At 38.1% G+C, this 27,564-nt stretch overlaps 1 protein-coding gene across 1 annotated transcript in view; it reads left to right on the plus strand.

Annotated features, from left to right (window-relative positions):
• Positions 1-27,564, plus strand: part of HYDIN (HYDIN axonemal central pair apparatus protein) — a 417,120-nt gene that overhangs the window by 150,322 nt on the left and 239,234 nt on the right. Inside the window, exons 9-15 of the mRNA XM_044659361.1 lie at positions 448-671; positions 2,040-2,107; positions 6,263-6,498; positions 8,282-8,382; positions 10,935-11,070; positions 15,766-15,930; positions 18,258-18,410. Coding sequence (XP_044515296.1) covers positions 448-671; positions 2,040-2,107; positions 6,263-6,498; positions 8,282-8,382; positions 10,935-11,070; positions 15,766-15,930; positions 18,258-18,410 — 1,083 coding nt within the window. The remainder of the gene's footprint in view (positions 1-447; positions 672-2,039; positions 2,108-6,262; positions 6,499-8,281; positions 8,383-10,934; positions 11,071-15,765; positions 15,931-18,257; positions 18,411-27,564) is intronic.

Below are 27,564 nucleotides of genomic sequence, written 5' to 3' on the forward strand. Positions count from 1 at the left end.
ATATATATGTATATGTATATGTATATGTGTATATATATATATATATATATATATAATATTAGACCAAGGATTTTCTTAACCCAGGGTCAATAACCTATTTAAAAAGCAAACCATTTTGATAATATTCTTTTGATATATTTGGTTTCTTTTGCAATTCTATATATTTTATCTTGGACATTTTAAAATGTTCTGAGTGGGGAGGGTGCATAGGCTTAACTAGACTGTCAAAGGAGATCATGACCCAGAAAAACATTCAGAACTACTTCATTAGATGGTTAGTTTTTCCCCTAGTGCCTTTCTTTGCTTAGAATCCCTGTTACTTTTTCTCCCTTAATCATTTCAACTCAGTGATTCTGTAGAAATAGCAATTCCTACCTTTGAAAAGACACATACATCCATTGTGTAGCTTTTCATTCTTGCCTTTCCCCCCCCCCCCACTTGCTATAGGCCATTCTGTCTAACAAAGGCAGCATTGATGCCCTCTTTAATTTGGATCCTCCAACGACACCTTTGGGCTCCTGTTTCATCTTTAACCCCAAGGAAGGTATCGTAGAGCCCTCTGGGGTGCAAGCCATCCAGATTTCCTTCAGGTCGAGCATCCTGGGACATTTCAGGGAGGAATTTCTATTCAGTGTCAATGGATCACCCGAACCTGTGAAACTAACCATCAGGTAAGGAGTTTCAATCAGGATTTTATATATGGATGAAATTTCCACTTTCTGGAACAAAAAGAAGTCTTTAATTTTTTTCTTATTTTCCTTGTGGCCAGTTGGAACTACCACTGTTTGGACATCTCTGCAAATGTTATCCTTGGGAAGAACAGTATGGGAACAAACAGCTACCTCAAGTTCAGTGACCTTGTTTGGCAATAGTTGGAAGAATGATACCTTCAGGGCTAACTGTCCTTGCTCTGTTATGTTCCAACTCCCTGAACAAGGAGACTGGGAATGATCATACCAGCCTTTTTTAAAAAAATAACATTAAATCCCATTTTCCATAGTAATGGCACATAGCTTATTTAATAGAAAATTCAGATACTCTTCATTTATTTGTTTGTCCAGAAATACTTATTGAGTTTTGGGTACTTTTCTAAAAAGTAGTGGATCCTGATTCTACACCTTATTACCTGAGTTATTTCCCTTCTCTGGGACTCAGAAAATTAAGATTAGACAATCACTAAGATCCCTTTCAATACTAAATCCCATTATCTTCTTTTCTCAATAATAATAATATTTTACAATATGTTACTTGGTTTTAAAATGATTTTCACTCCTACTATCTTATTGGATCCTCATGATAACTTTGTGGCTAGGCAGGGCAGGGATTGTTCTCATGCTTATACTTCATCACAGAATAATGAAACTGAGTCTCAGAGAGCTTAAGTTCTCTCCCACCCACTCAAGACCCCATGAATAAAGGGAGAGGAAAGCAATAAACACTCATAGGGAAATGGTATGGAGATGACTGGAAAGTGACTCTCTTTGATGAATCTATAATGTCTGAGGTTCAATCAAATGTAGACATAACAGGTGTTTATTGCAAATAAGGAAACGTTTAATATTGTTAAATATGTCCAAGCATTATCAAAAAAGTTTTCCTATGCCTGGGTTCCTGTAATCATAAGAGGAGGTCTTTGCATAGGAGCTTACTCTAGTCCTCTAGTCTTCTTTCCTTTTCTATTTAAGAATGTTAATGCCCATATATTTGTTTTTGACACAAATTCACATTTTACACAATATATTCCTTGAGCTTTCTCACACAAAATAGTTCCATTTTGACTGTTAATTCTGCTAAGGTTGTTGGGTGGCGGTGGCTGTTGTTTTCCTTAGCAGCTGACTAAATTAGTATTTGGGGAAATGACCCGTGACATCCATTGCTCCATCAAAGCAGTGTGTAAATTTGAGTCTTTTTGTGGGTCAACCTGTAATTTTTAGACCTAGCCATTCCCCAAGTGCCCTATTCATTTTAATGACAACCACGGACCTTCTCATTACATGTGGCTTCATGAAGTCTATTGCCCTTCTATCTCCCCTATATAGAGGCTGTGTCATTGGACCAACTTTCCATTTTAATGTTCCTGCCTTAGATTTTGGTGATGTGTCCTATGGTGAGTATTTCCTGGGTTTTTAATTGGGGATTCCATACAATGGCTCTTCTAACCCTTGCAGGGAAAGGGATCACTTTGTCCATATTTGGATTGTGATGTCTTTAGCAAAATAGTTAACTTAGAGTTGACCCAGACAATTACTAGAGGGTTAAAGAATTATTTGTCCCATTGCTCTTCTTTATTATTAGTGGTATTTCTACAGACAAGGATGTCTCAAGGCCATTTGCCACTTTCCCAGTTGCCATGAGACTTGAGAGCTTTCATGTTTCAATTCTCTTCCTCTATTAAAATCACCGTCTGGCTGACATACTTTAGTCCAGCTGTCCACACATTCAGAATGGATCTATTTAAATGCAGATTTTTTTGACTAGCCAGGCTCAGTCAGTCCACAAAAGGCTTTTCTGGGATGATCAGAAGTTTAAATGTGAAATCAGTGGTGAATTGGTTGAAGGGCACTATCATCCTCAGCCGAAGATCATGCTATCCCAAAACTCTTGAAGAAAACCCATTCCCTTCTCTTTCTCTCCTTTTGTTTTGCAAACCTATATTGCTCTCACTGGAGGAAAAGAATTCTTATATTATGTAAATTTCTTCTTTTCCTAATGTGATCAATTTACTAGAATTAGGTAGTGATTGATTATAGCTTTGTTTAAAGCAGGGATTCTTAACCTTTTTTAATCTTATAAACTCCTTTTACTTGTGCTTATGCTTATGATATGCTTATCATAAAGCATAAGGATCCTTCCTCAGAAATGTGTTTAAATGTATAAAATAATTACATATTGCATTACAAAGTAAACAGTTATGTTGAAATAAAGATGTCATTTTTTCCCTTCCAAGTTCATGGATCATCTAATATCTATCCTCAACCCCTTGGGGTCTCAAGTTAAAAACTTCTGGTTAAAGCATTACTACTTAATCTGGAATCAGGGGACTCCCCTTGACTTCCTGGATAAGCAGTTACTCTGGATCTAAGCAGGTTCCTAACCCCTTCAGTGGGTAGAGCTGGTCCCTTGCCAAAGAATCTATGCAACCAGAAGCTTCTAGTTGGTCCCCTGTGGACTTCCCTAACTCCAACCAAGGAGCTCAGGTGAAAGAGGATTGGCCCTGGAGCAACAAAAGTTTTCCCACTCCACTCTGTACTTTCAAGAGAGAAACAACTTGGTTCTTGCTCTCATCTTACACTCTTTTAGCTGGGTGGTTTGTGACTCAGCTCTTGCTTGCTCCATGGGGAGGAGAGGTGATCAGGAACCAGCAAGAAGCCTCTTTAGCAAGGTGAATCACACACCAAAAGGAGCCAAGAGGCACACTCAGCTACAGGGGAGGGCTGCTATTTAAGTAAGCCCCATTTGAGCTTCATACTGATGGGTTGGTCACTAGGGTTCTCTTAAAGATCAAAGTCTTTTCAAAAATCAAAGACAGAATGAAAAGGAATTTTAGAGATCATCTAGTCAAGTCCAAGTCCCCTCATTTCAAATGTGAGAGAATGGAAACCCAGAGGGGAAGTGGCTTATCCAAAGACTCATAAATCGTCATTAAAAGCGCCAGAATTTAAAACAGGGTCATCTGACTTCCATTCCCATGCTTTTCCAAAGGACCATAGTTCTTCATTCCTTTGTGTCCTTTTGCAAAGAGTCTTGATGCTAGATCAGTAATATGGTATTAAATTGTGGATTAAGAAATGGTCTAGGGAGCAGCTAGGTGGCTCACTAGATTGAGAGCCAGGCCCAGAGATGGGAGGTCCTAGTTGAAATCTGGTCTCAGACACATTCTAGCTGTATGACTCTGGGCAAGCCACTTCACCCCTACTTCCTAGCTCTTACAGCTCTTCTTCCTTGGAACTAATACACAATATTGAGTCTAAGACAGAAGGTAGGAGGTAAAAAAAAAAAAAGAAATGGTCCAGTTCTGTGGAATTCTGGAATTCTGGGTTCTCATGGCTATCTTTAACCTATATGTCACTGACAACTAATCTTTGCCACAATTTTCTTATCTGTAAAATGGAAGTGATCATTTTCTCCGATCAAAAACAAGCATTGTAGAAAAGGGCCCCACAATTCACGTATGCATGAATTTCCAGGCATATCATCACTTCTGAACACTTCAAAATAGTCTTAGCCCTAAAACAATTATTCACTAAAGGGAAAAAGTAGAAGAGGATGTGTAGATCTTGTTCAGCTACATAGCAACCTGATTCCAAATTCTTTGCTAAAATCTAGATCTTGTCTTCCAAGGAACAAGAGATTAAAAAAAATGTAACTCTATATATATTTTTTACAAGAAAAAGGGAATATATGCCCACTATGGACAATCAGAATATTGTAAGAAATAAAATCGATATAAAAGGATAAATTTAAAAATATTATGGTTTTAAAAGATTAATTTATAGCCATTAGAAAAATGAAGCCTTGTGCCATATTAAGAGTTAGTTTGAAAGACCTGCCATTACCTCTACCACTATGCTGCTTCAGCCAGAAAAGAGAGTATGCCCCTCTAGACACTTCCTCTTTATTCTTCTCTCTACGTTATTACACTTCCTGTCTATGTGATTACACAAGAGGAATCATGGGAAATATAGTTTGAAAGAGCCCTAAATATCCACAGGAAGTTTAGATCAGGGACCTCAAAATTAGTTCAAGGACTCCCAAATTTCTAATATCACATTATGCAGCCAGAAAAATAAATTGGATTTGCTATTTTTTTAAATTAGCTATCATTTTCCTATTGGAAGCAGATGCCCAACTGATGAATATCTGAAATGTTTTTGTCTGTGTTAATTTCTGCTAAATGTGCTTCAATAATAGATTTGGGGCAGTCATGGCACCTATAAAATTTTACAGACTATGTTTTATCATATTGATAAAGTATTTTGTGGAGATAGACCAGAAGACAGAGGAAGAGTTAGTATAGCAACAGTCATGTGCATTTATAGAATGCTTTCTTGTCAACCTAGTGAGGTGGGAGGTGGATGTATTATTTTATCTACATCTTACAGATGAGGAAACTGAATTTCAGAGATGTTAAGTCACTTACCCAGGATCACTCAAATAATGATTGAGTGAATTGGAAAAATTTTTATGTGAGCCTAAGCCTTCTAGCTCTCCCTCCCATGCCCTTTCTGGTCTGTGAGGCTGCCTTTCAAGTGTTAGCTGTACATTTTTCACCTTTCAATGGCAGCAAAATGGCTGTGGTTTGGTTTGGTTATTATATTGTGTTGCCTCCAGTGACTGGTAGCGTGATTTAGTAGAGATGGATTTCTAAGGCTTATCAGACATTAACCCAAGTGTGCTGGCATGCCCTAGAAATGCATGTGTCTGGGGTCTGGAGTGTACTTTGTGGAAATGGAACCTCTGACTTGGTTTAGGGAATGGCTAGCCCTAGCCATCATCTTGTTTAGTTAAGAATTGATCCCTACCCTGTTTGACAGTATTGAATGTGTTTTCAACACCCTCATAAGTCTGTAGAAGGATCCTTAGCATGCTAAGAAGATCAAGATGGCCACAGATTATCTACTTTGTAAAGTGATCTGGCCTTTGTCTGCTGCTCTCTATATAGTAGGAAGAAGAAGAAGAATTTGCACTTTAAGGTTGACAAAATGTTTTATATATGTTATCTCATTTGGGAAGGAGGAGGGAGCAGAAATGGCCTTCTATCTACTAAAAGTTAAAGTAATAGGGAATTTTCCTAATCCTGCATTATTAAGCACATCCTGCTTTGGTAGTAAGAGCCTAAGCTAAGGCAAGGGAGATTTGGACAAACAAGTCAAGACTTTGTTTTGAGTTCCTAAGCAGGAGTTCTCTGCTATTAATATTTTTAAAAGTAAAGCCAAGGATTATTAGGGTCATAAAACCAGAGTCGACAGAGGATCAACCCTCTTGTTTTATAGTTGAGACAACTGAGGCCCATAATGGTGTCCAAATGATCTGCGGCAGGTCACACAGGTTTAAGTAGATATCAGAGGCTGGCTTTGAACCCGAGTCCTCTGACCCCACAGTCATTGCTCTTTTCCCTAAACCTCTCTCCCACTCTCCCACTTAACTGAATTTTTATTTAGGATTCTATTTTGTTTCCATTATGAATTTATGCATTATTAAATCAGACAAGCATTCCTTCTTCATCTCTCTTTTGTTGTTTTTTTTTTTTTTTGTTCTCCAGGGTTTCCTCGTTCTTTGACTTGTTCTCTCAATAATACATCTTTGATTCCCATGACCTTTAAACTCCGTGTGCCTGGTGATGGTATTGGAGAGCCAAGTATTACATCTTTGGAACAAATTTCAGATATTAGAAAACAATCATGGAAGAATGAATGTACATCAGTAATGAAACCACGAGAATTCACCATTAAGCCCATTTCGGGCTCCATCCGCTCCCAGGGATTTGTTGCTGTTCGGGTACAGTGCAGAACTTTCTCAGGGATAGGGTTTCTTTAAACATCAGCTTTGGGCCATCCCAGGACTCATATTATCTTTTCAAGTGTGAATAGGAAGCTGATTCCAGCTGTTCACGTTTCTTCTTATTCTATTCCCTTTGAGAATTGGGCCTTATTCACAGAGACAGTAGAGATAGAATGAGATAGAGGAAAACAGACTGTCCATCTTTTTAAAGCAGTGGAATTTGGTCTGTGCCTGGATTTGGGCCACAAATCTAGAACTGGATGGAGTGCTAGATGCCATCTACTCCAACATACCCAATTTTAAAGATGAAGAAAGTGAGAGCCAGGGAAGTAAATGTCACAGGCAGGATTTGGACCTTGGTCCTCTGACATCAGAATCAGCATTCTATCCACTTATTCATGCTGCCTTTCCCAGGCAATTTTTTCCATTAAAACTGATATTTTATGCCTATGGCACTGTGCTGGTCTACACTGACCACCAGAAACTCTCAACCATTATATATATATATATATTCCTAATTTATTTGTCTAATGGTTTTATAGTGAAGTGGGGGGAAGTGAAAGTCAGTGTGCATGACAAATATGCTCAACTGAGAGAGTTCTGCAGGATAGAATTCGGTCATGGGTACTTTTAAACATTTTAATTAAATCAAATAAGTCTAGCAAAATTCAGAAATGTAGGGTGCCATAGAGAAGAATAAATAAGGAAGGAGTCAGGAGTCCTTGATTCCAGTCTCAGCTCTGCCCCTGACTACAAAATGCTATTAATGAAAATAAAGGGGTGATTGATGAACAGCTGGAAAAAGTCGTCATCACCACCAAGAGTTACTTTGTGCGCCAGCTAGCTGACTCATTGGATTGAGAGCCAGGACTAGAGGCAGGAGATCCTGAGTACAAATCTAGTCTCAGACACTTCCTAGCTGTATGACCCTGGGCAAGTCACTTAACCCCCCCACTGCCTAGCCCTTACCACTCTTCCGCCTTGGAACCAATACACAATATTGATTCTAAGACAGAAGGGAAGGGTTTAAAATAAAGAGGTTTAGATTGGCTCATAGCGAATATGACAACTATAATTTCTTTAGCACAGGAAAATATGCACAGGGAGAGTCAAAAATACATGTTTCACCTCACAGCAGTCATTTAACAAACATTTTTTTATGTTCTTATCAGGCACAGAACTAAGTGCTTCAGACACAGAAAGACACAGAGCAGCAAAACAGCTGAAAATGCACAATCTTTAATGTCATTCTCGCTGACAAAAAATCTGGCTCTGATGTTGAATCATTTGATAGTGCCAAAGACTTTGGTGTCACGACACAAACATGAATTAAATGCTTACTATTTGCCAGGCACTGAACTAAATATTGGGGTTACACAAAATGGAAAATAGAGTCCCTGCTCTCAAGCACCACCTTATCTTTCAGTTCCCATTAGCTCTCCTGCTTCTGTATATACAGAAATGTTGATTGACATTGATTTATTTTTTATCCTGCAACTTTGCCAAAGGTGTTGTTTCAATTAATTTTTAGTTGACTCAAACTCTCAAATATCATCTGTAAAAAGTGATCATTTTGTCTTCTCTTTTGCCTGCATTTATCCTTCAATTTCTTATTGCTTAGAAAGTACTTCTAGCACTGTATCAAACACTAGTGGAGATAATGGATATCTTTTGCTTTACCCCTGATCTTATTGGGAAGGGCTCTAATTTATACCCATTATATATAATACATTTCATGTGCTCTGTCACTCAGTGTGAGTTTCTACTTTTTTCTCCCCAGGTAACCTTATGTTCCAACACTGTAAAGAAGTACCAGCTAGCTTTAGTGGTGGATGTAGAGGGCATTGGCGAGGAAGTACTGGCACTCCTCATTACTGCAAGGTACTGGGACTTATCCTTTGGTTCCTAATCTCTCAATATCTATCACCGATGATGGGATGTAGCCACAGCAGCCTATGCTTCCAAAAAGATTGACAACCATCTACTTTTGAACTTATTCTGCATCTTTGGGCACTGAAGCTGAACTTGATATTTAAATGCCAAAACTAGAAATAATGAATACTTTCAAAGCACTTGATATGGAGTTAAGGGAAGGAATATATGCATTTTAACAAGTGTTAGTCTATGCCCATTACTGTCACAGGCTGTCAGAAGTTGCCCCTTGACAAAATTTCATGGAAAAGAGGTATTGCCATCTTTAAAATTTTAGAATATTATGCTTCAATCATACAACAGTAAGAGTGGCCCATTTCTTCACCATAATGGAAGAGTCATTATGTAGAATAATACTCTAGATCAGGTATTCTCAGCCTGGTCCATTAAGTTAGATAGGGGGGAATACATCTTTATTTTCACTGTCTTCTAACTGAAATGTAGCATTTCCTTTAATTGTTTAAAAACTTTATCCTGAAGTGGTCCACAGTCTTCACCAGACTGCCAAAGGGGGGGGTCCATGACACAGCAGAGGATAAAAAGTTTGAGCCTAGAATCACATAGAATTATAGATTCTCCCAATTGGAAGGGTCCTCAGAGGCTATCTAGTTCAACCCATACCTACCTAAATGAAAATCTCCTCTCTAGCATCCCTGACAGGTGGCTTTCTGTTGAGGGGAAATCTAACATCTCTGTAGTCAATTCCTTTTGGACATTATTGCCATTCAAATACTTGAAGATAGCTATCATGTTGCCCCATACATAGTCTTCTCTGGTAGCAAATTTGAGGACTTCATCTTTGGGTAGTCAGTGTGCAAATTGGCTTGGATGATTTTATACTACCCTCCTAACCTCCCTATTCCTGTTGAGAGCATTCTTCTAAGGTTCATTACTTAAACTTGGAGTCATCCTTGGTTCTTCCCAATAAATTGCCAAATATCTCTCTACGTATCTCTTGTCTTGATTCCCTCCCTTCTCTCTATTCATGTAACTAATAATATAACTAGTTCACCTCACCATCCTTTCTCGCTTATTCTACTTTATATAATAGTTTCCTATTTGTTTTCCCTGACTCTCATCTCTCCTGTTCCTAATACATTCTCTATACAGCTGCCAAATTAATCTTCCTAAGGCACAACTGTGTCAATATAAACTCCGGCTCAGAAATAATCAATGGCTTTCCATTGCCTCTGGAATAAAATACAAGCTCGTCAGTCTGGCATTTAAAGACCACCCCAGTTTGGCTGAAGTTGAACTGCCCAGCCCTCTTTAGTTACTCCCTGTAGTCTCTCTTTTAGCCAAATTGGATGACTTAACTATCCACCAAACTCGAATTTCATTTCCTGCCTCTTCTTTGTCTTGTCCTGCTTATCTCTGCCTCCCAGAATTCTTCTATTCCTTTAAAGCTTAATTTAGAGGCCACCTCCTCTATAAAGCCTTATGAGATCTCTCTTTTTTACTAGTGATCTCTGCCTACTCCATTTATCCTTTTATTCCATTCACCTATCTTTCTACATGTTACATTCACCCAATAGCCTGAAAATTCCCTAAAGGCAGAGAATGTTTTATTTGTGTCTTTGTATCCCCAAAGTTTTGCCTATAATAGACATTTAATAAATATTTTGGGGGCAACTAAGTGGGACAGTGTGAAGAATCCTGGGCATGGAGTCAGGAAGATTCTTCTTCCTGACTTCAAGACTGGCTTCAGATACTTACTAGCTGTGTGACCCTGAGTAAGTCACTTAACATTTGAGATTTCTCTTATGTAAAATGAGTTAGAGAATTTTTCCTCAGCCAACCACTTTGGTATCTTTGCCAAGAAAACTCCAAATGGGGTCACACAGAATCAGATAGCACTAAAATGACTAAACAACAATTCTGATCAGTGGAATAAAACACCAGTCATGTTAGGAAAGATCTAGAGCACCTGGAAAAGGGAATTTTTCAAACTGTGAATGAAGTCATACCATGGAATGTTTATTGCTAGTTCTGGGAATTTCAGCTGGTGGCTCTCCTCTTCTAGGATAGCTGATCAGTGGGAGGAATTGAAACCAGCCACTTAGATAGCATGGAGACCGGCTGACAGCTGAGGGGTAGCTCAGGGAGGCCTTTCTGAGAAGTACAGAGGATCAGAACTTGGTGTGGCCATATGCAAGCGCCCCATTGGAGGGGAGGAGCACTACCCTAAGCAAGCTGATTCTAAGGGGGCCCAAGAAGGCTCAAAAGGGGGAAATGACAGGAAATTGCAGCCTTTGCTGACAATGACAGAGTACAGTCGTGAAGAAGGACCTCCTCTAACTTCTCCCTGCATCCTTTGCCAAAAGGTGTTGATTAAAAAGGTAGGGGGAGGGGAGGAGAAAAAACTGAAAATGATTAATGTAGTTATCAGTGAAAAGGTACCACATGACATTGACAAATGCATTGGGCTTGTGTCTCTGCATAATCAGGGGATAAACAAGCCCTTCCTTCATTTGATTTATTTAATATTCTTGCTGAAATAGGTGTGTTGTGCCTAAGCTCCGTGTGGTTAATCGGGAGCTAAACTATGGATATTGTTTCCTGAAATACCCTTACCAGCAAACGGTGCAACTTGTCAATGATGATGACCTCCCAGGATGCTATGGAGTTCCCGTACAAGTAAGCACTCTCTCCCTTTCTCCTTCCCTCTCCCTCTCCCTCTCCCTTTTCCTCTCTGTCTCTCTCCCTCCCTCTCTCCATCTCTCTGTCCCTATCTTTCTCTCTGTCTCTACCCCTTTCCCTTTCTCTCTCTCCCTGTCTCTGTCTTTCTCCTCTTCCTCCTCTCCTCTTTTCTCTGTCTCTTTCCTCTTCTCTTTGTCTCTGTCTTCCTCCATCTTTTTCTCCATCTTTAATTTTTTTCAGTTTGTCAGGATTCCCTCAATGAGAAAGATAAATCTAAACATCCTCATTCCCTGGCATGTGATGTGCCACAGTCCTTGTTTTTAGTTTCAAGTTCATCTAGAAAAGGCTTCTATCAGCTCAGCTGGTCTTCCAGCTGTAGGTGTAAGCATTGACAAGTTCAATCAATTGTTAATGTCCCAGGAAAATTACCCTTGATGAAGAAGTCATAGGACCAATTAAAGGAGCAGAGAGAAGGTGCACTGGCAAATAATTACATATAAATTTATAGTTCATTGAAAGGGGGAAGAAGATTTTATTTGACCCCAACCATGGCTTGAGTTGCATAAGATATAATTGTATAACATTCACAAAGGGGATGGCAAAACCAGAGAGATAGACAGTTCAAGCCAGAAAGTGAGGGGGAAAGGAAGTTTGCGTGGCCTTCTTTCTTAAAGCTATGTATCCTTCTGCTACTCTAGGTCTAAGCAGGAGCCAGAGAGAAGACATTTCTGGATAAAATATCAACAAACTAGCATAATATCCAAAAGAAGAAAATAAAGTTTCCTAGATTTTAAGTGGAAATACTCTGTAGATTCAAAAAAAACAAATACATAAGCATATTTTAAGGGGGGCCTGATTTAAATTTGCAGTTCATTCCTTTTGCCTTAATTGAAAGACAATATCCAAATCCCAGCATGTAATAAGATCACCATATGCTATAGGAGCCAGAGCACAGCAAGAACATTGTCTTCAGTTTAGGAGAGCACTAGAAGATTGGAATATGTTCAGAAGGGTGGTAGAGGGTCTAGAAACCTTGACCTAACAGGAACAAAAGAAAAGTCTTGGAGAAGCAAAGGATCCCTAAGTAGTAGCCACTAAGCTGGCATCTTAACCCACATCCACTAGCCCCAGGCCCAATACCCTTTTAATGTGTATGAGACTTCACTTATCCACATGTCTAGAGCTCTCTTTCTGCCAAAAGTGGAGCAGCTAATAATTTCTTGCCTTGCCTTAATGATAATCTCACACTTCAGAAGTGGAAGCAACAGTGGAGCAGATTCTCATAGAAATTTTGTGAGTTCATGATTGAAAAGTACAGGAACTCCAGACAGAAGGTGACAGACAATACCCTAGATTTCAAGAGAGAAAACTTCGATGGATTCAGAGAAGAGACTGGTAGGATTCTGTGGGTGAACATTCTTCAACATTCCTATATTAGGAAGGGTAGGAAAAATTATGAATGAAATTCTGAAGACATAAAGGGAAACAATGAGGAAGGAAAGTGGGAGATACCTGAAGAAGGTGATATGGATACACAGAAAATTCCTTAATTTAAAATTTTTAAAGGTTTATGTAGAAAAGATCAAAGCAATAGAAAGTCACAGAAAATTAACATACTATGGCCCTATCAAACAAGTATCAAAAGCGTGACAACAAAACAAGCTGAATTCAACAAAAGCATTTTTTTAAGCTGTGTCACAGTAGTAGGAAGAAAAAAAAGAGAAAGAAATAACCATTTATTAAAATTCATTAAGTGCCTAACTATGTGCCAAGCACTCTACAGATATTATCATTTTTAATACTTATGATAATCTTGGGAGCTGGACATTCTTATTATCCCCAATTACAGTTGAGGAAACTAGGTAGGTAGAGGTAAATGACTTGTCTAAGGTCACACACACATGTCCAGGTAGTAAGTATCTTATGGAAGATTTGAACTCATACCTTTCCTACTCCAAGTCTAGCACTCTATCCACTGTGCCACCAGCTACTTGAGTTGAATGAGATAATGATAAATGACAAGAGAGGGGGAATAGATATGCAATTCTTAGTTTGCTTCTATTTCTAACAAGGAGAATATCATTTGCCCTGGAAATGATAGACACTCAAGATAAGTAAGGAATTAATTAGAGAATGCCTAAATGAATGGTATCATTAAAACATTAGCAAATGAAATGACTAAGCCACAGTTAGACATGTTTAAAAGACCTTGGAAAATAGGAGAGGTATCACAGAAGATCAAATACTGTGCATATTTAAAGAAAAAAGCAAAACAACAGCCAATTCTAGGCTTGGCTTCAATTTCTGGGAAAATTCTGGGACAGATCACTGAAGAGATCATGAGTGAACACCTAGAAAAAAGCAAGAGTATTTAACAAGAGGCAGCATAGCTTCATCTTGAAAGAATCATGCCAGACTATCTTCATTCCCCTTCTTTTGATAGCATTACTGGAACTGGTCAATTAAGGCACACAGTACAAGCTTGCAATTTGCCTAGACTTTAGCAAAACAATTGACACTATTTTATGATATTTTGGCCAAAAAGATGGTGAGATGTGAATTAGATGGATTCGAAATCGGTCGAATGGTCATTTGCCAAGAGTAGGTGTTAGTGATTCCATGTTAACTTGGTAGATCTTCTCCAGTGAATTCTCAAGGAATCTGCCCATAGTTCAATATTTATTAGCTTTTTTATCTGTGACTTCGATAAAGGCATAAAATGTGTCAAATTTACAATTGACACAAGGCTGGGAGAATTAGTTCACATGACGTATAGTAGGGTCAATATGCAAAAAAAAATCTGGGCAGGCTACAACATTGGGCTGGGCTTTCTTATAAATGTGAAATCTTACACTTAGGTTTTAAAAAATTAACTTCACAAATTTAGAGTGGCATGATCAGACAGTCTGAAAAAGATCTGGGGGTTTTACTATATTACAAGCTCAATGGAAGTTAGCAGTGTGATTGAAGCAGCCATCTAAACCAAGTGACCTTGGGCTACGTTGAGAGGTTCCTGGACTAAGGAAGTGACAAGTCATTTGTATAGTGCTTTATCAGATGACATTTGGAATATTACATCCAGTTCTGGGTGCCATGGCTTAATAAAGATATAGTCAAGCTAGTTTCCAGAAAGAGAATTGAGAGGAGGACAACCAGGATGGTCAAGAAAACCTTGAGTTGACACCACATGAGGGTTAGCTGAAAGATGCAGTGAGGCTTAGTAGGGAGAAAAGAAAATTCAAGGAGTGTAATCGTTATATTCAAGTATTTAAAGGATCATGTGAGGGGAAAAAAGCACTGAATTTGTTTTGTGTCTCCAGAGAATAGAACCAGGAGTGACAGGTGGAGGCTGCAAAGAAGAATATTTAGGCTCAAAACTCAACAATTAGAGTTGTCCAAAAGGGCAATGGGCTGCCTTAGAAGTGGGGGGGAGCAGAAGTTGATTGGCTGGGGATCCCTTTTCATGTGTAAGTTGGACTGAATGGCTCCTCTTGTCCTTTTCAGTTCTAAATAGATAAATAGAATAAATAGACAAATAAAATAAAATAGAAATGATGAGGGCCTGGATAAGGGTGATGACTGTATGAGTGGAGCAAAGGAGAAGATTTGAGAGATGATGCATTGTTAGATTTGGGAAGTCAGAATTAGACTGGACGTGAGGGGAGGATTAGGGGGAGGGATACGGAGAGTAAAGAGGCAAGGATGACTCTGAGAATAGGAACTTGGGTTATGGAAGAGATGGTGGTATCCTTGATAGGAATAAGAAACATTCAGATAGGGATAGGCTTAGGGGGAAAGATAATGAGTTTTATGTTAGGTGTGCTGAGTTTGAGATGCCTCTAGACCAGTGATGGGCAAACTTTTTAAAGAGGGGGCCAAAGGAAAGGAAATGCTCATCTGTCAGTTTGTTTCTAAGGCAACTCTTTCCAAGTTTTATTGTATTGTATCTTACTCATTGTATTCGTCAGATTAGGAATAATGTCTAGCAGGTTAGAACATTTCAGGGGGCTACATCTGGCCTATGGGCCATAGTTTGCCCATCACTGTATTTCTTAGTTCTTTGAGTGCAGTATGGAAGAGAGTAGAAGAACAGACAAAATGCCAGTTTGAGATTGACCACTTGGATGACTTTACTTGAAGATAGGAAATTTGATTTCTGAAGTTCACCTCTAGCTCTGTGATTGCTAGCGAAGGGCATGCTTGTCTAGAATCCAACAACCTCTCTTATGGATGAAGGCAGTTTCAGATTCTTGTATCCCCATTCCCTGTCTATGCTGGCATCAAACCTAGAGGTGGGCTCCTATGTTCTATTCACAAGGACTCGGGACTATATGGGGCATCCCAAATGTCTTAGTGCCATTGTAAGTTCCTGTATCTCTACATTATAAGTTTCTAAATATTAGCCAGATTTTGGGTGGTTCTAAATGGTAGATGAAGGTGGTTTGACGTTATCCTAGTGGCAACAGGGAACCTCTGAAGGCTTCTGAACAGAATAACAACATAGTCAAACCAGGAAAAGCATCTATATCTTTCCAAGATATGACTCTTGGCACTTGTGTCAGAGAATCCAGAATTGCTCTGTATTTGTTTCCATGCCTTTTAATAATAATATTCCATTGATCCATTCCATTGATTACTAAGCTTGTATACTTAATTATCATTTGGGTTTTCTTCTTTCCCTCCCAACCCTAGGAATATGAGGAGTCACCTACTGTACTTTTTTCTAGCCTGAACCCTTGTGGGATTATCAACCCCCACAGCACAATAGAGTTGATCCTGGTCCTGGAGACTCAGGTCCTTGGAGAATACCATTGCACAGTTCATATCACCACCTTTGGAAGCAAAGACCCACCACTGGTAAGAATGATGAAGGGTGTACAAATGGAGTTTTGCCTAGGCACAGAGATGAGTTAGAGCTTTCCATGGTGGTGGCTCTATCCATCAGGCATCACGGTGTTAAGCAGGTTCTCGTCCTCCAGCTTTTGGCAGTCCTATTTTCTGTTTGAGTTGCAGAGTGAGAAGAAGGAATTTGAGGCCTCTGATAGGAACAAAGACTCCAGGTTAGCCAGACTGTTATGTTAAGGACCAGAACTTTTCTGCAATTGGGCAGAAAAGAGGTTTCCATGGTCTTCAGGTATGTGATCACTGCAGTCACTTTTACTAAACAATTTGAGGTTCTCTGGGCTGCATACATTCCTTATGCTGGTAACTTACTGGATGTGTGAGCTTGGACAAGTCATTGGATCTCTCTTTTTTCCTCAAAGTGCAGAGAGAAAAAGGGTTGGAGTCACTGGCTATTGAAGTTCCTTGTAGCCCTACAAGCTGTGGCCTCTAAACATGAGGCTCATTCCTGAGCTCAATGTAGAACCGAGTGAGGGGCTTGATAATTGTTATCCATATTCCCTTGGCTTGACCTTTACTTACAAAGGACCGGGTATCAGTTTATATTTTCTTTTAAAAAAACTCTTATCTTCTGTTTTAGAATCAATACTGTGATTTGGTTCCAAGGCAGAGAGTGGTAAGGGCTAGGCAATGGGGGTGAAGTGACTTGCCCAGGGTCACACAGCTCAGAAGTGTCTGAGGCCAGATTTGAACCCAGGACCTCCCATCTCTGGGCCTGGCTCTCAAATCACAGAGCTGCCTACCTGCTCCCTCCCATTTCCTTTTTCTACAAGTGATTTTGTTTGCTGGATCTCTAAAATCACATAATGGTTTCACTCACTGAATGTTAAATGCTGCAGGAGCTATCTCTCTTCTGTATCAGTGGCTTCTTCAGCATCCCACATTGAAGCCAGGGAAGAGATAGATATATTTTCCCCAAACAGTCAAAACTGTTCATACTTATTTCAAGGAATCAACACCATCTCTGAAAGCACTTAAATGTTGCTATATACAGTGCTAGACTTTCTCTTCTTTGGATAACATTTTACTGTCACCTCTTGTGTTCATTTGCTTGGAAGCCTCAACTATAGAGATGTTCAATGATCCAGTTGACAATCTGTTGAAAATCCTGACATTAGCCCATGTATATCCAAACACTCAAAAAAAAGATTGCTAGCCTAGTCTGCAGAAAAAGTGTAAATAGCGATTCTGTTTTCTGGAGAAATTTGCTTGCTTAACCTTAGTTATCTTAAAAGCCAAATTGGCAACCCAGATGGCTATTGAGCATTAGTCCTTGAGTTGTATCCGTCCATTCCAGGGAGAGTTCTCTCCCTCTTTGGTTCTTTTGGAGCTGTTGCAAGCATGCCTGGTGTTTTTCAATTCTTCTTTCCTTTTTTAAAGTCTCCTTATTCATATTCAGATTTAGCAAGAGAAGGAGGAGCAGGTGTTGGAAAATATTGCCTGTCTGGATGTGGAAGGACTCTGCTGTTGTGGCAAGAATACTTGCTTCAGCAGTGATAGAAGCAGCCAGAAACCTGGCCATGCCCTAGATGGAGTGGTGTCACGATATTTAATTGGACAGGGAATTATTGAGCACCTCCTCCTGGGTGGCAGGCCCTGGACTGGATGCTCGGGATACCTATGCTAAAGAGTCCCTACCCTCAAGGAGCTTACAGTCTCCTGAGCATAAACCATTCGTACAATGGATAAGGGCAAGGGGAAGCTCTAACGATGGTAGGATCCAGAAAGAGCTCCTGTAGGAGGGGGTGACACCTGAACTGGGACTTGACAGGAAATAGGCTGTACATGAGAGAGAACATTCTCGTCACTGGGGAACAATGAATAGACATGTTTGCCTGAACCACAGAGGACACAAGGAGGAATAATGTCTAGAAAATTGGTCTAGAAAAATAAGTTGGAGTGGCCAGATTACGAATGGTTCTAAGCGGCAGACAGAGGTGGTTTGGGGTTATCCGAGGAGCATTAGGGAATCCCCAAAGCTTTCTGAGCAGGATCACAACATAGTGAGACTAGGGAAAGCAGTCGTGTCCTTCCAACATATGGCTCTTGGCATTTGTGTCTGCAACAGAAACCAGTCCTGACATGGTATGTCTTAGGATGCCAATTTCCCTTGTTCTTGTAGGGCTGGAGTGCCATGCCAGCAAGAAGGGACAGAGACTCCGTTACTTTCTGTAATTCTGATCTCTATCATAGACATAAGAATAGTTTACTGCCTTTATTGAAATAAGTCAGTCATAGTCTGACTGACATTCTCTGTATTCTGTCCCTCTCTTGGGATACAGACTGTCCAGTTAAGGAGTGTTGGAGAAGGTCCTGTGGTCAACGTGTATCCAGACAAAATTGATTTTGGCAACATCTATGTCTTAAAGGAAACCTCCAGGTCGCTCCATCTATCCAATCAGTCTTACATTACTGCCTTCTTTTCTGCACATTTGGTGAGTATGTGATGATGGCTTTGGAAAACCCAGCATATCTTGGAACAATGATGACCGCAAGGCCATGCACAGTTTCAAATTTTGAATATGATTCATTTCTGCATTTTTCTCTTTATTATATTCCTTATGTTGCTTTAATATCTGTAAGATGCACTGATATAAGGGAAAGAGCACTGGGCCTAGAATCATATAGAGAAATAATTTCATATCTAGAGAATGATGTAAAAGTCAACTAATATTCTAAATGTATATTTTAATTTTTTGAAATAATTTAAATTGTTTAATTGAACTAAATTTCAATATATGAGGAACCAAAAGATTGGATCTGAACACCTGAAATTCTGATATGTAGTTTGTTTGGTTTTTTTAAGTATATATGATTTTGAGCAAGGTACTGACCAAACTGGGTCCTTTGTTAGCATCTCCTTCTGAACCTTTTTTGTTGTTGTTGTTAATTTCTGTGTATTTAAAATTTTTTTCTATTGATGCTGTAAGAAGGGGAATTTAGATATTTATTTAAGGTATGGTGGTCACCAGGAATCAGATTAGTTTGATTCCATATTTAAAATAGACCCAAGTCAGAATGCCTTTTATGGAAGTTTATTTACAATTAGGAAGGTTGAAGGTAGGGAAATAGAGAGAGAGAAACTCTGGTCCCTAGGAGCAGAGGTCCTGACTGGGTGAGAGCCTCCAGAAACGCCAAAGCAGGCGAAGGGAAGTCAGTCTAACTTACCCTCTTGTCAATTCAGAGGGAAGCCGCCTGAGGTCTCAGCAGAGATCCTTCAGCACCCAAGTTCAGAGCGCCAACTGCCTTCACAGGAAGTTACCAGCATATTTGAGAGCTAGCATCTTTCCTCACTTCCTGTATCCACCTCTAATTCAAGTGGACAGTCCCTTGTTCTTGATTTGTTACTTATTGTCACGTGTGGGTAACTCATCCCCCTCCCCACTCAGGGAGGTGGGGATGACACTATCTCTGATGGCTAGAGTCTAACTATGAATGAAGATGAGCTAATTCTATTTACACAGTCCCCCCCCATGATCATTGGGTGTCTAGTCACCCCAAGTGATCATTTTACATAATCATCTTGTACCCACAAAGGTCTTCTAACTACAATAGTTAGAGATAAGAGGGGAATGGAAGAGAGAGAACGCAAAACCAATGTTTGCTAAGCGCATTAACAAGAAACCAATTGGGGGGAATCTCCTATTGGCATAAAATGTACATTCAAAGTAACTGTTCAAACCTCATCAGTTCAATCAATTGTATCCCAAAGTTCATTCTGGATCTCTTGATGCAGTGTAGATTCTTCAGGTATCTTTCTGCACACAGTTCATTCTCTGGATTAAGGAGTCAACAAGCTTCTTTCCCTGAGAATTTTTTCTCTCAAACAAAAAATTAAATCTTGAATTTTATAAAAATACAATGCTCTTTTATTCCTTTTTCATCTTGCATCTCAGTCACTACACACTCCCTCCCCTCCCAACAAATTAGTTAATTAAAAGAAACACATTGGGCATGTCTGAAAATTTTTAAATCTAATTCTGTATGTAGCCTTTGCTCATTACTTCTCTGCCAAGAGACAAGGAGCCTATATAACCACTGCCTGGTGTAGACAACCTGGGCAGAAAGAACTGTCAGCTTTCTGGGTCAGCAGACTAACTTAACTTAGCATGCTTGGCCAACTGGATCTCCTCTTCCTTTTGTGGACTGCGGTTGTCTTAGAAGCTACTCTCCTTGAGAGAACAGATTCTCAGAGGAAAGGGGGAAAAGTATCTGTTGCCTCTGATATTTACTCTCACTTCATCCCTGCCCCACTCTCCTCTTCCCCCTACACAAACACACACTAGTTTGTATGTGCAACATGTATTTGGTCCAGATATTGTCTTCCTCCCTCAATCAAAATATTATCTCAATGCTTGTACAAACCTGAACAAACCCCACATACTGTGGAACTCTTCTTTACCTGGTAGGCTGTCTCCATAGCCATTCTAAGTGTACACTCTAAGACAAAAACTACCGTGAAAGGCAAGATCACTGTTTTTTTTTATGCCATTCCTCAAAGGACAGCAAAATCCTCTAATATATGGTACCATTCTAAGCCATGGCTTCTTGTATGGATGATGTGGGGATGGGAAAGGAGAAAAGGCTGTGGCTAGCCATCCCCCTCTGTCCTAAGTGTGTCTTGGTAGGTTGACTTCTGAATATTTTCTGTTTTGTGTTTTTTTAACGAAGTTTCTTTTTTATCTGTTCCTGCTGGGTTTTGTTAGTAACAAAAAAAGACTAATGATATGGGGGGGGTGATATTTTATATTATGATACTTTATGAATATTATTTTTGTTGATTTCTAGAGCTTTCTAAGTTAATCATTTATTTTTCCTATACAGAGTATTAATTTTGTTTCCTTTTTGCCTATGCTCATTGCCTCAATGTCTTTTGTTTTTGTTTTTTAGGTGTGATTATATTATTTGGAACTATTACTATCTCTAGCATTTCTAGAATATAAAATAATAGTGGTAACAACAGATATTCTTATTGTATTATTAATCTTATTGGAAAGGTCTCTAAATGTTTCCATTATAGATTGTGTCAGTTTTGCATTTGCTAGTTATTAATAATGTTTATCGTATTATGGGAAGATCTATTTATTCATAATTCCTAATCTTTCTAGTGTTTTTTTCTTAAATAGGAATAAGTGTTGTATTTTGTCAAAAGCTTTTTCCTTATCTGTTGATGTAATCATGGGATTTTTGTTGTTTTATTATTATCATGAGCAATTATATTAATAGTTTTCCTAATATTGAACCAACTTCCTATTCCTGATATAAATTCAACCTTGTCAGAGTGATTAATCTTTTGACTGGGTTGCTATAGTCATGTTACTAATATTTGCTTCAATATTTTTGCATTAGTATTCATTAGGAAATGCTAATGGTCTATGGATTCCTCCCCACCCTCCAGCCTAGACTCTTTGGTTTGGGTATCAGGGCCACAATTACCTCATAGAAGGAAGTTTTTAGGATTCCTTTTTTCTCTATTTTTGTGAACAATTTATATAATCTTGAAGGTAGTTTTTAGAATCAAGAATCAGAATTTGAGAGTTGAAGGGGACCTCAATAGCCCTCAGTAGTCTGACCCATACATGAAAGGAATTATCATAATATATCTGACAAATAATCATCTATATTTTGTTTGAAGACCTCCAAGGAGAGGGAAATTTCTCCTTTTTTATTATTGTTATTTTTGTATTGTCAAAGAAAACAAATTCCCTAATTGATCATGTCCAAAAAAAAATTCTCTTTCTGCACACTGAGTTAACTAGTTATCTTTCTAGGAGGTTAGTAGCATTCTTCATCATTGGTCTTTTGAAATTGTGATAGGACATTGTTGGTCAGAGTTCTCAAGACTTTCAAGTTATTTTTCTTTAAATTGTTGTTGTTATTGTATAAGTTTTCCTCCTAGTTCGCTCACGTCATTCTATACCAGTTCATAAAACTCTTCTTGTGTTTCTCTTGTGTTCATTTCTTACAGCAGTCACAGTCATACACCAAAACTTGGTCTCCTATTACTCAATTGATGGTCTTAAGCCTTAATTCTTCTTTTTTTGCTAATATCAAAGACCTGCTATGCATATTTTTGTATGTGTGGGCTCTTTTCTTCTTTCTTTGATCCCTGTGGTGCATAGACATAGTCCTGGCATTGCAGAAACCCAATCTTCCCTTAGGCAGTCCATTCCAATTTTGGATAGCTCTAAGTTATCAGGAAATTTTTCTGACCGGAAGCCTAAATTTGCATGATAGTGAGTTCTGTTTAGAACATCTATATGCCTAGAATGCTCTTCTTTCTCATCTCTTCTTAGATTTCCCAAGGCTTAGTTCAAATATGAACCTTTTCCTGCCTTCCCAACTTCAGTGACTTCCCCCTGCCATTCAAATTCAAATGATTTTTCTATTTTAATGTTTTCTTTTTCATGAAATTGTCTTAGTTTTATTTATTAAATAATTTTTCACTTTTATTTTTTTATCTCTTTTGATTTTCATGATTTCTATTTTTGTTGTATAATTGGGATTTATTTTTAATTTGTTTTTTCTAGTTTTCTTTTTAGTTACATGACAAATTCATTGATTTGTTCTTTCTCTTTTATTGATGTAAACATTCAGTGATAACAAATTTTCCTCCAAGTATTGCTTTGGCTGTATCATATAAGTTTTGGCATGTTGTCTCATTGTTGTCATTATCTTTAGTAAATTTATTGATTGTTTCTGTGATTTGTTCTTTGATCTACTCATTCTTTAGAATTAACTTTAGTTTCTAATTAAATTTTAATCTATGCTTCCAACATCCTTTTATTGAATATGATTTTAATTATAATGTGGGCTAGAAAATGTGCATTTAACATTTCTGCTTTTCTGTATTTGTTTATAAGGTTTTAATGCCCTAATATACCATCAGTTTTATGAAGATGTGAAATGTAAACTCCTTTTTATTTCGATTAAATTTTCTCTAGGGGTTTTTCATATCTAACTTTTCTAAAATCCTATTAATCTCTTAGCTTCCTGGTCAGATTTATTTAGTTTTGAGAGGGGTGAATTAAGATCCCTAATTATATATGTACATATCTATGTATATAATTTTACTGTCTATTTCCTTCTCTCTACTCTATAAATCTTGTATATGCCTAGTTATTTACATGTTATCTCCTTCATTAGAATGTCTACTTTGTGAGGGAAGGATTTCTTTTTGCTTTTCTTAGTATCTCTAACTCTTAGTATAGTACTTGGCAAATAGTAAGCACTATAACTAATTGACATGTTGAATTTGGGATGATGCCTTTGATACATCTAATTCAAAATGTCTATTGTAAGCCAATGCTAAATAAGGTTTAATCCAAAAGATTATAAACCCTCATGAAGTATAAATAGAATTAAAAACTACTTTACCAATCAGTATTTAACATAACATATCATATGCAAAAATCATTTAAAATACATCTCATTTATTCTTGTAGAATCAGCAACATAAACATCCAGAAAGTATTCCCAAAAAGGTAGCAAGAGGTTCCATGAAGATTGTGACACCAGCTTCCTCTGGGCTAAGACCTCAGACAGTCAGGAAACAAAATTCCTTCCCTAAAAAGGACCAGCTGAGCCTCCATAAAACAGATGTTACCCTGTCATTATGTCCAATAGGCAATTAATGATGAGTCCATGGCTGCACCAGCTTAGGAGAGAGATTAGAGCCGAATGTGTGGACTTGGGAGTCATCTACATAGAGATGACTATTAAATCTATGGGAACTGATTGGATCATGAAGCGAGTATAGAAAGAGAAGAAAGGGGGATCTGAAGAACACCCAAAGTAGGGGATCTAATAGAGATATTCCTTAAAAATGACTAAAGTAAAATTGGAGGAATCATGGGCGTTGAATAGACTGAGGAATTAATTACTGAGAGGTTAGAGTATTCGAGGGAGCATCAGTATAAATGTTGAAGTCCCTGGCATTGGAACAGAACATGGGGAGGAAAGAAAGTCTGAGCCAGGCACTGACCTCATTGTGAAAAGAAAGAGAATAGCCTGGAGTCAAAGGGAAAAACCACTATAATTGGAGTGGGAGATAAATTTGGGTATGATGGACCTCAGAGGTGAGATTCTTTAGTGAATGTGGTAGATGGAATGTCTGGAAGCAGCAATGAGGTAAGAAGAAATATTCTGATTTTTCTACCATAACTAGTAAGCATGAGGGGTTTGAGAAAAAGTGGAGAAGGGACTAGAAAGGATGGAGAGGGAAGCAATGGCATTAGACAGGAGCCTGATCTTTGTCAGACCAAAAGATGGAAGAACTAAAAAGGAACAACATTTAAGATGAAAGGAAAATTATTCATTATGGAGCATGTATTCCAGAGAGCAGGTAGATCTGGAGTGGGAAATTGGGGGTGTAGGGGGGAAGGACTGAGGTAGATAGGCCCTTTCCTTGGTGAGGAAGGAGCTCTGACTTGGCAGATAGGGAATGGGGCCTATACATCAATTGGCCAGGAATTCAGAATCACTGGGTTTTTGTTGACTTTTCTATAGAATCATGCCTTTTACAAAAATTAGAGTATGCTACCCAGAATTCATCTAAATTTCTGAAAGAAGCAAGAAATGGTCTTATTTATTACACTTTAACTCAACGTATAATATCATATATTACCAAAATATCCAATTCAACCGCTTACAGTAAGCATTAAATGAGAACTTGGTAGATAGAGCATTTTTTTCATTTCATTTCATTTAATATTAAGTACATAGGCTGCTTGGCAGGTCATTGCAAAGATTGCTAGACTTCACATCAGGAAGAACTGGATTAAAATCTGTCTCAGTCATTTATTAGTAAACAAGCAAAATGACTTTCCTGCAAAGGACCAGTACAGCTTCCATAAAAGAGAGGTTGCCTCTACCACTTGTCCAACAGGCAGGAAGAACTGAATTAAAATCCTGCCTCAGTCACCTACTGTGTGACATTGGACAAGTCACTTAACCTTTGTCAGCCTGTTTCCCCATCTATGAAATAGTACTAGTACCTCCCTCCCTGGGTTATTGAGAGGCTCAAATGAGATAATATTTACAAAGTGGTTTGCAAACTTTAAAGCATGATATTTAATGGCTATCTATTATTACAGTGCTGAGCAATACTCGTTGAATTAAATAGAATCATTTGCTCTTTCTTAGGATTGAGAAAAGTCAAAGTCTTAGAGTTAGAGTAATCAATATAGTTGCCATGAATGTTTGGTTCCCTTTTTCTTGTGTGAGTCTTTGTTGGAAGGGGGTCATTGTACCTCCTCTTTCATATTTCGTAAATGCCAACCCTCTTTGGATACAGCCCAACCCATCAGCCAGTCTGGAACACCAAGCCCTGACATTCAGCCCTGACATGGCAAGAATTATGGAGCCAGGAAGAAATATCTGTTTGTTAGTAGCCAGAGGTATTAGGAAATAGGAAGCTGAGAGTCGACTCTCACAGGAATTTTGTGAGGATAAATTAGTCTGGAAGGCACTTTAAGCTTCTCTAAGGAAAGTGCTTTATAAATATTGTTTAGTTGTGGGGCAAAGGGGATTACTGTACAACCGTATCCTTGGAGATTCACTGGACTGGATGATTTGTTTATTTTCCTATTATAAGAACACCCATTTGGGGTTCCTGGGTTCAGGGCATCCTAATTTGGTGATTCTATTAAATGCTGGAGCATTATTATATGAATTGAAGCAGAGTCTTTTATCTGAACCTTAGAGCTACTTGAATGTTGGCTGTCTCTCACAGCTCTCCTCTGGGTTGATGTGGATTTAAACAAGAAAGCCTTCAACAATTCACTCAGGTTCCTGGAAGAGATTGGGGCCTAAATGTATAGATTTGGGAGTTATCTACATAGAAATTATTATTAAATCCATGGGAAATGTTATTGCTACTGACTTAGAGTCAAATTAATCTAATTTCATCTTCTGGGTTCAATCCCATGATAGATTATGGAATTTGGATTTGTTGAAATACTAAAGAATAGTATAAATATAACTGAAAAAAATCTTAATATAATTATATTTTAGACAGTTTAGTGATTTAGTGGATAGAGTTGAAGTCAGAAAGACCTGAGTTCAAATGTTGCTCCTGACATTTATTAGCTATAGGTAAATCACTTTACCTCATCTGCCTCTTTTTCCTTATCTGTAAAATGGGGAAAATAACACCTGCTTCCTAAAGGTGTTGTGAGTATATGATGGAATAACTATAACATACTTTCCAAATCCTAAAGCACTATATAAGTACCAGCTATTAGAACCAAATGAACCACTGAATCATGTTTGTTTCTTTGCCATCAAAGGAACCAAGGATTACAACCTTCATACTTTATAGATACTTTTGGAGATTTGTATTACTAGTGACAGTCTAATCACCAATAAGACAATTATACTCTCTTCTACTCCCACTATAACCAGACTTAGAACCAATTAAACATAATGTTTTATTGTTAGACAGTTTGTGTTTTTACTAATGAATAATTCATTTTGGTTACATATATGAAAGAAAAATTAATTACTTTAAGGCCATCAGGATTATTTTACTAGCACAGTCCTAATAACAATAAAAGATTATTACTTAAGGTTACTGATCTGGTTTTGGTAAGAGTAAACTCAAAGGTACCTAAATTTGTTATCTTTATCTACCCTTAAAGAAGTAAAGAAATTATGGGGATTACCTTGGGGAAGATCTAGAATATAATCTCATTTCTACAAAGTGCCCTCAGAAGAAGGAGGTATGATTAGAGTTAGCTGGTGTAGGGGTGGGAGGGAGAGTGGAAGAGGAAAAAGTGATAGGGAGAGATCTTTTTAAGAAAATATTTCATTTTCCCAATTACGTGTAACAATTCTTAACATATTTTTCCAAAATTATAAGATCCAAATTGTCTTCCTTCTTCCCTTCTCTCTCTCAGAGATGGTAAGCAATTTGATCTAGGTTATTCATGTATTATCATGCAAAACTTACTTCCATATTGGTTATTGTTGTAAGAGAATGCTCTTAAAAAAGCAAGAGGAATTTTTTTTAAATCAGAAACTTTGAGCTGTATTTCTATACATAAGACATCTTCTTTGTAACATCTTTTCTCCTACCATGTCATAACTCTTTCCAAGATCCAGCTTGATACATTGATACTAATTATACTTTCCTCACTTTCTTTTCTTGGTCCTTTGTAAAATACAATAGAGGAATTGTCTTGTAAACATAAATGTATATTTAAAATTAACACTGTCTTACAAAATCTAAGTGGAAATAGTTCAATTCCATGGACCTTACAAAAAGTTTCAGAATATAGTAAGCATAATTGGTTGTTAACAATGTTGTCTCATGTTGCCCTCCTAAAAAATCCGGAATTAGGAGATTTAACATGCTGTTCTCCCAAAGAATCAAAAGGGGGATTGTGAGAAGGGAACTGTCTCCCAGGATTATACACGAGGTCTTACCTGTGTCTCTATGATCCTAATTATATAATCTACTGTGGGTTATGTGACTGAATTTGAACTGGACATGATTGAAATGGACCCAGAAGGGAGAGGGAGGAAAAAAAGTTGAAGACAAGGAAGTAAGGGCTCTTTCTGGAGGAACTGGCCAAACAGAAGGTGGAG

Source organism: Gracilinanus agilis, chromosome 2 (genome assembly GCF_016433145.1).
Source record: "Gracilinanus agilis isolate LMUSP501 chromosome 2, AgileGrace, whole genome shotgun sequence".
Classification (NCBI taxonomy): Eukaryota; Metazoa; Chordata; class Mammalia; order Didelphimorphia; family Didelphidae; genus Gracilinanus; species Gracilinanus agilis.